Source organism: Primulina eburnea, unplaced genomic scaffold (assembly GCF_022965805.1).
Source record: "Primulina eburnea isolate SZY01 unplaced genomic scaffold, ASM2296580v1 ctg822_ERROPOS1000000+, whole genome shotgun sequence".
NCBI lineage: Eukaryota > Viridiplantae > Streptophyta > Magnoliopsida > Lamiales > Gesneriaceae > Primulina > Primulina eburnea.
In genome coordinates this window covers 74,423-87,443 of record NW_027331592.1, presented here as the reverse complement: position 1 = coordinate 87,443, position 13,021 = coordinate 74,423, and the positions used below count along the sequence as shown (strand labels likewise).

The 13,021-nt window shown below is 34.2% G+C and overlaps 2 protein-coding genes across 2 annotated transcripts; both read left to right on the top strand.

The window, feature by feature from the left end:
* The first annotated feature begins 5,394 nt into the window (after positions 1-5,394).
* Positions 5,395-7,548, top strand: LOC140822449 (ubiquitin-conjugating enzyme E2 variant 1D-like). Its single transcript, XM_073183222.1, has 4 exons — positions 5,395-5,612; positions 6,542-6,681; positions 6,972-7,097; positions 7,211-7,548. The coding sequence occupies exons 1-4, from the start codon at positions 5,579-5,581 to the stop codon at positions 7,349-7,351; spliced, it is 441 nt and encodes a 146-aa protein (XP_073039323.1). The 5' UTR covers positions 5,395-5,578; the 3' UTR covers positions 7,352-7,548.
* A 1,727-nt stretch (positions 7,549-9,275) lies between these two features.
* On the top strand, positions 9,276-11,894 carry LOC140822443 (ubiquitin-conjugating enzyme E2 variant 1D-like). Its single transcript, XM_073183215.1, has 4 exons — positions 9,276-9,491; positions 10,237-10,376; positions 10,979-11,104; positions 11,384-11,894. The coding sequence occupies exons 1-4, from the start codon at positions 9,458-9,460 to the stop codon at positions 11,522-11,524; spliced, it is 441 nt and encodes a 146-aa protein (XP_073039316.1). The 5' UTR covers positions 9,276-9,457; the 3' UTR covers positions 11,525-11,894.
* Positions 11,895-13,021: the final 1,127 nt, after the last annotated feature.

Sequence of the window (13,021 nt, the reverse complement as noted above, 5' to 3'; positions counted from 1 at the left end):
ATTGTAAATTTAAGAGAAAATTATTAGAAAAACAAATTTTACAGAGAAAATTTAATTAGTAATTTAATTTAAAACTTCTTGGAAATAGGAAATGTATTTAAGGAATATGATAGGTTGATAAAATAATATTAGATATAAATATTGGATTATATATTGAAAATTTATATTTATATTTGGGACGAAGAGTATATTTTATTTTATAAAACCATGGGCGTAGGAAAGTTAGATTTGGACCGCAGGTGGAGTTGGACCACCTCAAATAATAGATGTGGCGATTATATTATTATTGGGTAATTAAAGCCCTCATAGGAAAATGCAACAAGAAATTAATTGCATATGGGCAATATTTTTTTTATTGGTTTCAAAAAGAAAAGAGGTGGTCTCTTGTAAAACGATCTCACTAATCTTTATATGTGATACAGGTCAATCCTACCGATATTCACAATAAAAAGTAATACTCTTAGCATAAAAGTAACATTTTTTTTATGAATGACCTAAATAAAAAATTTGTCTCATAAAATACTACCAGTGAAACGTCTCACACAATATTTGCTAAAAAAGAAAATTAAGTGAACAAATATTTAATTGTTTCCCTTAAAGAAACTGGTGACCACGAACTAACTTGATTGTTCTTCTTTCAAGTTGACCTGGTGATGAGGTTTGGTGGGATACAACATACAAATTTTTATTGTATTTTGAATTTATTTTGCTTCTTCTATTTATAATATAAAATATCCCATTTGAAAAAAAAAAATTATAACGAAAATTTTAAGATATGGAAAAAATTCAGGTCGTTAGCTGAGTGTTACAAATTAATGTTCGGCACAACTTTATTCTTTCATCCTCAAATCGAACGATCAACATCTATAAACTATATTTTCATAACGTTCTGCATCCTTAAACCTAAAAATCCTCGTTTTTCATCCAAAATATCTCTCGGAATTCGATCAAGTTTGTGCAAATAAGGGCAAGTAAAGTCCTTGAATAACTTTTAGATTTTTATTTTAAAATTTAGCTCGGTGAAATCCGCAGTTATTGCTGTGAACATGATTTAATTCTGTGATAATGCCATCCATATTCAAAGTCAACGAAATTAGTTTTAGATCATACGTTTTCTCAAATTAATTAATAAAATAAAAATACAATAACTGGATATTACATATATATATATATATATACACACACAGTTTTGATATGATGCACATTTACCGTGCACATCTTTGTGAGCACCGATGAGGTGTCACTAACCCATTGGATGCGTAATTTTTCCATATTTTATCACATCCTATGGATGAGTGACACCTCATCGGTGCTCACAAAAGTGTGCACGGTAGGTGTGTAGAATATCAAAACTATATATCAGATGAGGAGGGAAGCTTGACAGGAGCCGCTCATTATCCGTGCAACCTCATGGCACTGGCGATCAACTCTAGCCCTCATGTGAGGCTTCTAGGTGAAGAGAACATGAATGAACCGATCTTACACCGGAAGGAGAGTGATTCTAAAACTGTTCAGGTATGAGACTGTAGTTGAGGAGAGCTTATAAAATTTGATATGTACTACTCATATTAAGAAGGTGCACCATCTTTTCAGGATCTAATCAAATAAGAACTCTAAAATTAAGTGTGTTTGACTTGAGACAATTATTGGATGAGTGACCCCTGAGAAGTTTCCTAGGGTACTTGTGAGTGAGAAATAAGTACGATGGAAAGACTCGTCTTGACACAGTAAAGACAATCGTCGAATCCGGAGCGTTTCAATCGTTAACCATCTAAATTAGTTCATGGTTGAGTCTACGCTACACCTGATGTAATTTGTAAATATGTTCAATTGAACGTAAATATTTTTTGAATTAACAAGCGGCAATAGCATTCTAAGTACATGCACGACTAATGCTTGCATGTCAAATTTTTCTCTTCGAAATAAATTCGTGTGCCCAATATGAGAAATTAACAACTAATAAATCTATTGACAGAAAAAAAGACCAAAATCCAAAGTTTTTTTTTTTAAAAAAAAGATTGTATAATCACACACCACGTGCAACATGAGACCAGTATAAATTAATGCGTGACAAAAAACTATTATTACAAGAGAGTTCAACTATCAATTTAGAAAACAAATAGGGGTGTTTTTATTAACCACATATACAGATTTTGCAGAGCTAAGTTTAGCCAATTTAATTTAAAATAACAAAAGGAATATACCCAATTTACCCATCCTTCATCCAATTCGATTCAACTCCATTCAATGCATCTCATATTCAACAGACACCTTCCTTTAAACAACTACTTTTTCTACACCTTCCACCACTCATCATAATTATTTTCACTTCAAAGCAATCTCATCTGTCCTCTTCAACCCTCTTGTGTGAGCGTGCGTGTGCGTGTGCGCGTGTATGTATATATATACATGTGTGTATAATGATTCTTTGATATCCAAAACCAACACATTAAGACATATATTTCAGCAAGTTCATGTGGGAGGTGCATTTACAGCCTTCATCTGATATCATATAAAAAATAAGAGCCAATCCTATTCATTCCCTCAGGCTGAGAGAAGGTGAACATAATGATTGTAACTTGCAACATTCTTGAAATCACGATATCATTTTCTCACAACTCTCTTGATTTCTTTTGTTGTTGTAATTTGTGCAGCTGAAATATTACTATTTCAAAGAGAAGAAAAAGGGTCACTTGCCGATTAACAATCTTGGCAGCTATGAGTCAAAGGAAGGAACCAAAACTCGATCTGAAGCTAAATTTGTCACCACCGAAAGTGAGCAATCCTCGAGTTGAATCCCCAAGCCAATCATCGCCGACATCCCCAACTCGCTCATGTGTGTCGTCGTTGGAGACTAACCAGCAAGATGAGGGCCTCCAATACTCCACCAGCCCAGAAGCCACTTCAATGATGCTGGCAGGGTGCCCGAGGTGCCTCATGTATGTTATGCTAACAGAGGAGGATCCCCGATGCCCCAAATGCAAGAGCACCATTTTACTCGACTTTAGCCATGATAAGAAACTCACCACCAAGATGACAAAATAGTTGGAAAACCAAAGGGTGCAATCAAAATCTTCAAATCCTGCTGTTAGTATTACTAGGTAGTTCTACCCCACCCTCGAGTCTATGGAAAGTAGCACCATTGATGCTCCATTTCTAGTTTATCAGTATGTGCAAGAAAAGAGTGGAGCCTTTATAGTGCTGCTTTCTTGGTTTCTCTTGCCTACTTTTCTACCCTTTTTCAAGCAGTCTAGGAAGTTGTTCCAGTCGAGCAGTGGTGATGAAGATATTTTGCAATAACAAAATGTTCATGCACCCAAATTTTCTTATCAGAATGTCATGTAATCTCTGTTCCGCATTTTTAAAGCCTTTTTCAGATATGCATATGCTTGACTTGAGTTCTTCATCAAATCACAGCACTAAAGCCCCTTAAAATTGCAGTATAACAAAAAAAAAAAAAACAGCCTTTGATGTTGCATACATTTAGGCATAAATTTACTTCAGCCTCCAAATTCATATTGGCCATAGCCCATAAGGCTTACTTCCACTAACAACTGAGATTTTCAATTCCATGATGCAACACAATGTAATATCCATTCGATGTTAACAAGAAGTTGTGAACAGTGGAAGGATGATTTTGTAATTGTACAAGAGGAGAAAAGTGTAGCGTATTAGATTGGGAACCTTTGATATACCAAATAAATGCAAGTGTAATGGAGACCGTTGAGAATGATGAAGCTATTACATCATATGCTAAAAATACAAAATTGAACTCAATGGAAAATTTTCCCCTAGTCTTTATATTCGATGCTCATCTTAACCTACTTTTTATGTTGTTTTGACACTAAAAGCAGTCTTATTTTAACTTGTCAATTCATTTACAAAGAATCCTCTGCATGCCATCTTGATATGAGCATGAACCACCACATATATCAACAATGCATTCATGAAATAATTGCTGGAAATTATGTAGCGTGCGAAAAAAACTAATGATTCAGCAGCGTAAGCAAGACAGATCAAAGTTTCTGTTACATCACAACTCACAACCCAAAAACTCTGCAAGATTATGGGTTAGTGACAAACTATTAAGTCATTCTAGCTAGCATGATAACCAGTCGAATCGTGAAACCATATAACATTGTTTCTCATCTTTAGAGAAACTGTCTGTTGTACAATATGAATATTTGGTTATATAGCTGAAGGACAGCGAGAACCCAATAACTAGCAAGATATAAGGAACTTGCAGTGTACAAATGTTCATATTTAGCCAGTGTTTCTTGCTTTCTTAACTTAAGAGAACCAAAATGAATGAAAAATCATGCAAATCACATTCTCTTCTCAGAGAGGATTGTTGGGGATCAATCTATAAAGCATATAATACTAAGCATGCATATCAACTGGTTCAGAATACCACAAACAATAATGCAAGAGACTTCATTCATTTGTACAAGCCAAGAAAATCAAATCATCCAACGTTCACGGCTCGATAATACACGATTTTGGACACAACTTAACACATAAATATATTAATCCAAGAAACTTGCCGAAAGGACAACATCATGGACCTTGAGTCGGATTTTGAATGATTCCTACTTCTTAAAACAAAACAAAAAATTGGTACCGTTTGATACGATGTCTTGGAATTGATCCCACACATGTATTTATATCAAGAACAATTCATACCATCTAGCCAATTGATCAATTTTTTTTTATCATATATATAAAATAAAAAATCAAACGAACTATTGGTTGAATTTTTCATTTTCAGTTGAGTTTTTCATTTTGAAGTGGGATTTTTTATATTTGTGTCGAGTTTTAGATTAATTTGTGCTAACTTTTTCATTTTGGACAGAGTTTTTATAATCGAATGAAGTCTTTCATCGAGTTTTAGATTAATTTGGGTTGAGTTTTTTCATTATTAAGTTTTTTATATTTGAGTCGGTTTTAAAGTTAATTTAAGTGAATTTTTTTTTAAGGTGAAGTTTTCATTTTATTTTGTGTTTTAATGCGAGCGATCGTCTTTTGAATATCAATCCATCTAGGTATGGCAATGAGACGGGTTCGGAACGAGTTTGTCATTCTCATCTTCGTCCTTAAATTCCATCCTCATCATCAAACTCATTTCGATCCTCGTTTTTTTGAGAGAATCCTCGAACCGGAAACCGCGGGATCAGTTTTTCATCCTCATCCTTATCTTCATTTCAAAAATTTTAATGGAGCAAGACGAAGGTTGGTTCGGAGATTTTATCAAATCAAAAACTTATTATTATTGGTGATAATATTATTATTATTATTTTATAAAATATTATTATTATTATTATTATATTATTTATATTATTATTTTAATATAATTTTATTATTGATATCATTTTCGACGCGAGTTGAAGAATGGAGGGGAAAAGTTGTCACTGAATCCATCTTATCGAATTAGAACACGAATAACTCCCTATTTTCCTAATTTCCCTTTCGGGTTTCCCTTCCCTGTTTGCGTTCAGATTCTGCGGCCATCGGCTTCACCAAAATTTCCATTCTCCATCGAATCGATATCTGCTCCGAAAGCCGATACATATATCTAATCATGACCTTTTGTTCAGGAGGATCCAGCGTCGTGGGTAAATACTAATTCCTCTCTTTGAGAAAAGGTTTTGGGTATTTTGTTCAATATTGTGATTTCTGAAATTTTATCGATTTACGTTATTCTAAAGGTAAATCCGTTAACGGGTTGTTGGATTTTATGGTTTAAGAATCAAGTGTTGGATATTAACAGCGAGTTGTTCCTGTTAAGTTGAATATCAAAATTATGCAGTTCGGATTTTAATTCAAGTTTCATTATTGATCCGTTGTTTTCTATAACGAGTAGAAATTAAGGAAGATGTTGATTTAATGGGTTTACTGTTGTCTTTGGTTTGAACTGATGCAAGACTTTGATTTATAAATTTTATGTCTGTAATTTGATTATTTTTGTGTTGGGTGAATGAATTATTTCATGTACCGCTTGCTCTTTACTTCAATCTGAGTGCTGTGTTTTATAATGCTAACTATTCTCTTCTTTAAGGAATTACCCATGCACGCACCTGGTGTAATTTGAGCCTTAACATAAATCTTGAACTGGTCCACCATTGAGATTATTGATTGGCAATGAAAAGGAAAATTAGTCTTTCCTTTTGTGTACTTATGTTGTGAGTTTATTGTTTTGACAAGTTTCAAAAGGATTTAAGTTTATGGATAGTTCTTGTTTATTAAAAATCTGTTCGCATTAGGAAGTCAAGAAAAAATCTTGAAAATGGTGTTTAGTGGCATGATTTTGAATTTATCCATTGATTTTGTCGGCTTGGTGGTGAAATCAAGTTCGAGTTGACTTCCTTTATCATATTATTCCTTTTTCTTTGAGTAAATGCAAATTGATTACATTTTTGTTGCTCTGTTCTCTTATCATTTGGCGTTAGTGAATAATGATCAATGGGACTATACTTGCCAGTATCTGTGCTTTTTTATTACCTTTGGAAACTTTTAGCATCTCAAGATCTCTAGTTTTGTGCAGTCCCTCGAAATTTCAGATTGTTGGAGGAACTTGAACGCGGAGAGAAGGGAATTGGAGACGGCACTGTAAGCTATGGAATGGATGATGGAGATGACATTTACATGCGATCCTGGACTGGTACAATTATAGGTCCTCACAATGTGAGTATCTTTTGATTATTACATTTCACCGCATTCTTTAATAGCACATATACACGCACCGAAGCACACCGTTCCTCTGTTTCAATGTATCAAGTGTTTGTCCTCTCATTGAGTGCTTTGATCTGAATACTATGGTCATGAAATTCTTACAGAAGTGACTACTGAAAGTCTGAAACGTGTAGGCTTTATCCTCCATGTTTATGTTATTTGTACTCCATATTCATGCGGTTTTCCTCATTGAACATTTGTCACATCGACGAAAATTACTTGAATTTTTTCTCCAATGCCAGTCTGTACATGAAGGGCGTATTTACCAATTGAAGCTATTCTGTGATAAAGATTATCCAGAGAAGCCTCCCAGTGTTCGTTTCCATTCTCAGATAAACATGGCTTGTGTAAACCATGATAGTGGAGTGGTATGAACACGGTTATCTCTTTTGTCTATTTCATATTATGATTTTTATCAAGAATATGCAACTATGGTTGAGTGAGGATGTTGTAGTGGGCATCTTATTTGTTTATGGTGTAGGTGGAACCCAAGAAATTTGGACTTCTAGCTAATTGGCAGCGAGAGTACACAATGGAAGACATACTGACACAGTTGAAAAAAGAGATGGCTGCTCCTCACAATCGCAAGCTGGTCCAGCCTCCTGAAGGGACATATTTTTAGTGTAATGGTTTACTACCATATAGTAACTCGGCATTAAAATGTAAAGGAAAAGTTCATGTAGGCTGTTTCCTGTCAACTAACTCTCTTGGATCCCTTTTTCTGCCGCAACTCTCTTTTTCGTCCTTGGGATTTCTTACCGTAAATTTAACGTAAAAAATCATTTTATAAATGATTATGTTGATGAGTTCTGTTTTTCAGTTTCTCTTCCTCTTTTCCTACATGGCGTGATACCTCTATTGGTTACTACTGTATTTTGTGGACAGTTTGTCGAGTGAAGATTTTAGTGAATTTTGAGGATGCCAGTGCCTCGAGAAAACAAGGAAGAAAGAATATCACACCATCAATCTTGTGCGAATATCTCATTCCATTTTTTTTTTTGCTTAAATTCCAGTATGAATTGGTACTAAAATCACATCCAAAACCACGCAAACTGAGTTGTACACTACAGAATCGGTGTTTGAATAATTTTTTTTTAAATTATTGGCTTCTACCCGACTACAGGAATGATACTTTGATAATGCAAATGTGACAAAATGCCATCTTTTTTGAAGAAAAGACATTATATGATTTGAAAATAGCCTGAACAAACCTGTATATCATGCAAACAATTGTCTAAAGTACTAGCAATGTGAATTTTTTTATATGTGATACCCTCGGAGAGACCCGAGTCATGGGTATTAGGCGATCCAGAATTATGGATCAGCTTATGATAAGTTTTTGGCCAATCCAACAAATAGCCGAGTAAATGAATGCCCGAGACATCATCCCTCGGGCTGCCAGAAGCAGGGCTTCTAGACGAGTTCTCGAGTGATGGTTCTCTACCTAGGTTACCTCGATGATAGCACATCACTCGAGTGCATAAGTATGAGATTCTTTATCTTGGTAATCATTATTGTCATAATCGCATGTATTTGATAAGGCGAAAAAATAGTTTGGCGTATCAGAAAAGTAGGATATGGGCAATCATCATGCCATAATTAGTAAGTGAGCAATGAAAATAAAGTCATCATTGACTTTCTTTCTATAAATATCAGATGAGTGGGTCTCATGTGAGACCGTCTCACGGATTATAATATGTGAGACGGGTCAATCCTACCCATATTCACAATAAAAAGTAATACTCTTAGCATAAAAAGTGATACTTTTTTATGAGTGATCCAAATAAGAGATCCGTCTCACAAATACGACCCGTGAGACCGTCTCACACAAGTTTTTGCCATATCAGATTTGTTTAAACATTAAGACATTCATTCACATATATATCTCCATATCATTTATTCTCTAGAATATACACCATTTATACAACATTTCTCTTTGCTACATGGTTTTTTCCTCATTCACCTGCTGACTTTAGCATCGGAGTGGTCAGACCGGACATTCTTCCGTCGCCCATTCACGTGGTTATTTTCGTGTTTGCAGATCAGCACCGGCTTTTCTCGAAAGAAAAATATTTAATTTGGACATATCTTATTGTACTCTGATCTATCATAATTTACATAACCCGATCCAATGAAAAATTGCCTACGTATCTTGCATCTATTTTTAACCCTGTCACATTAGTATGATAACTAAAATGTTCTGGCTGAAAGACATGAGGCCACCAGGGTTCGGCTACATATTTTAAGAATCTGTCAAAAATTTTATAGTGTTTTTTGTATAAATTTTAATGGAATGACTTCTATGATAATAATAAAAAATATAGTTTTTAAGGATTTTCTCAAAAGGTGTGATGTGTAAGAGTATACATTACCTTTAGTGGTCGATGTGAAGTTTAGATTATATTATGTTTTAATTTAAAAAAATATTACATGTGTGATGTGTCTAATTCTAAATTTTTTGTTATGTTTTAATTTAAAAAATATTACATGTGTCTAGTTCTAAAGTTTTTTGTCTTAAAAAAAAAAATTTACCACAGGAATTTGGTATGTTAAAATTGTGGCAGCTCTCAGTAATTTACATCTACTTGAGTTTGTACTGCAGTCCTGAACTTCAACTTGAGGCCTCAAACTTAGCGTTCCTCTTCTCAAGATTCTATCAACGCCGTCTTCCCCAACATACGTTTTTTGCTGCGATCTCTATTAATATTCCGATTCTCGTAATAACGCCATGACCCTTGGTTCGGGAGGATCCAGCGTCGTGGGTCAGCTCTCTTTCAGTTCACGAAGAAAGAGTTTTTTGAAATTACTTATTTTTTTCAATCTCTTGTTTTCTTTGAAATTTTTTTGGTCGATTTCCATGGTGAATCTGCAAAAGGGTTTTCTGATTTTGTGAAAGTTAGAGCGCGCGCGAGCAAGATTGGACATTTGGTTTAAGAGTTAAAATGCTGGATCATTTTATGTGGTGGTGGTTGTTGAGTTGATTGATAAGATTAAGTCGAGGGGTATTGATTTAGGCTTATGTTGATGATCTAAACCCATTTTTGTTGGTATCATGGGGAAAATTTTGATTGAAATAAATGCGTATTTTGTGATGGAGTTTATTAATCTGGCTTCTATTTGATTTCTCTACTTGTAATGGATGACTTGTCGGATAATTTATCACCCTGTCAAGATGCATTAGAATTTTGATCGCATCTCAGTTACTAGTTTGTTTTCTGCGTGTTGGGAGTGTGTTTATTTCCAGCGTTTGCTTTATGTGCGAAATGTCACTGTTATTACAAGTGGCGGTGAGGAAAAGATTGAGATTGTTCTATTTGAAATTTTCACGAATATTATAGGAATCAAATCTCCAGTTATAATCTCAGCAAACATGTAGTCGGTTTTATTGAACTCGCTCCTTTTGGCGTTTAAATATTTTCATGATATGCTTGTATTTAACATTTGAAACCTGAAGCTGAAGTAAGAAAAAAAACATTTGAAACCTGAAGACTTATTATCTTTTTGCAGTACCTCGAAACTTCAGGTTGCTTGAGGAACTCGAACGTGGAGAAAAAGGAATTGGTGATGGCACTGTAAGTTATGGAATGGATGATGGAGATGACATTTACATGCGATCCTGGACTGGTACCATAATAGGTCCTCACAATGTGAGCATCTTGTTACATGTCATATCAGTTTGATGTGAATTGATGTAAATTCAAACCTTTTCTTGTGCATCATACGTTTAATCTATCACGGGAATTTCATACATGATTTGTACTCCATAGACACAATATTAAATTTCTCTTTTATCGTGCGAGAATTAATGATATAAGGTTTCCCAATTGCTTTATCTATGTTGAGTGGATTTGTTGTTGTGGTTTAAGAATCTTGAAGCCATTGCCCGTGGATGGCTGTGGTAATTGTTCGGTGAATGAATTCAGCCATTTGTGTTGGGATGAACCACATTAAAATTTTAATGTTACATTAGATAACAGCAAAGCTGCGCTAGTATTTGAGGTTCAACTTTACAAACTTTTAGAGATCCCTTCAAATTTTTCTGCACTGGTAACCATTTATTTGTAAATTGTAATAATATTTCAGTATAATGGTTTCTAATTTCAGCAACTGTGCTTTTAAAGATTCCTTCAGGTTTCCTAATGCATATTGCACCCATTAAATGTTGACCTGACTGCAGTTTGTTAATTGATCTTTCTCCTAGTCTGCCCAATAACTTGAATGCATTGAAATCTTGTTCCATTCCTGTTAGTCTGTACATGAAGGGCGAATATACCAGTTGAAGCTATTTTGCGACAAAGATTATCCAGAGAAGCCTCCTGCAGTCCGTTTCCATTCTCGGGTTAACATGACATGCGTAAACCATGAAAATGGACTGGTACGAACACAATTATGTCATATCTATCTCAGTACTTTTGTCATACAGCCCCTTGCCTCTGTATCGTTTTGTGATAGTGGCTATTAGATACAGAGACTAGTTTGTTAAATTTTTTTCTTCCTTGTACTTTGCATCATTTGAACCAAGGCTTGTATGATAGTTATTTGCATCCATTTTATCAAATCTTATCAAGTTCCATTTAAGAGGATTTTATCAACTCCTAGCTCTGTCAAAGCATATACAAATGTAAGTATTGATGTGTGACGTTTTACCATATAGGTGGAAGCAAAAAAGTTCGGACTTTTAGCAAATTGGCAAAGAGAGTACACCATGGAAGATGTACTGATTCAGTTGAAGAAAGAGATGGCTGCTCCTCATAACCGCAAGCTGGTCCAGCCCCCTGAAGGTACCTATTTCTAGTGTGAAGATACCTAATCAGGCTTGGTAATATCAGTGTTTCGTAATTGGATTAAGATGTAAAGGGGAACTCACTCATCCAATATCGTGGATTCGCGGTCTGCTGACCTCCATTTGTGAAACTGTGGTGTTGATATTTGGTTAAGGAAATTTCTGTTTAAGATGATCCCTGTTCCTTCTGAACATTGTAATTTGTATCACGGTTTCAGCTTTGGACTGGATCGATGAAAATATACTTGTGTGCTTGTATGGCCTCGCCTCACATTTCCGTGTTTGTTAGTTGTTACTGCTAATGCATTGAGTATCCGGTTCATAGTTTCATTGTTTGGCTTGATAATATTCTGTAATCTTGCTATACAAGATGCTTTGTATGTCTTATGTACGGATATACCTTGTTATGACATTTATTGTTTCTTTTTTAAATGAATGAGCTTTTTACATTGAATATATTTGGTTTTAATTTTTTTCCCAGAAAAATACATCAAAGGGAAAAATAGGAGCAAAGTTAAAACATACAAAACAAAAACAGAAACAGAAACAAATCAACTATAGCGAAAAAATCAAAATTCAAAAAATATTCAAATAAATTAAATAAGAAATTTTGCATATATATTTATTTCATCTAAATATTTACTATACACAAGAACATTTTTTTTGTAAACATTTCTACTTTAACAATTTCGATCCCTAAACTTCAAAAAACATGACATATTTAGTCTCTACTGTTATCCTTAATCATAAAATTACTGGCAATGACTAAATAAATACATCACATTTTTTAAAAGGCAGGGACTCGAAATGTTAACATCGAAATATTAGAAGCTATTAATAATAATAATAATATGATAGATAAACTCACATTTATGTTGTGAATTTATTTATTTTGTCATATTTTATCACAATACACATACAAAATTTGAAATAAATATTACAATCAATCTCTGTTGAATAGAGTTTTTTCTTCCTATTTGAAGTTTGTAAGGTGGCCTCTTGCATCCAGCATGCTGCTTGTTGGTTGTCTAAGATCAATTGAATAAAACCATTAAAAGTTGCATATATGAATTTAGACAATCATATCTTATTGAACTAGTTTTTGAAGTTGAGTTACAGCCAAATCACAATCTTTAACTCACCCTAACACTTGGCTCAATCCTTTAGAAGGGGCTGGCCAAAAAGTTAAAAGAAAGGAAATATATATATATATATATATATATATATATATATATATATTTTGATTGCAATATTTGTTTAGACAAATTAAAGTTGATTGGAATTGTTCACCATCTCGGCCGGGAAGTAGGGATGCGATGATAAGGACCAATTACAGAAATGTCCAGCGTAACGTGGTTACATGGCCCCTTTGCTATTAAAACAGTTAGCCAATTAAGACAACAATTTTTTCTTTTATGTATATATATCTAGTCTAAGGGCGTCATGGACCCTCTCAATCGACATCCCCAATTCTATGGTCCCGACAAAAATATTGATGAACAATGAGAG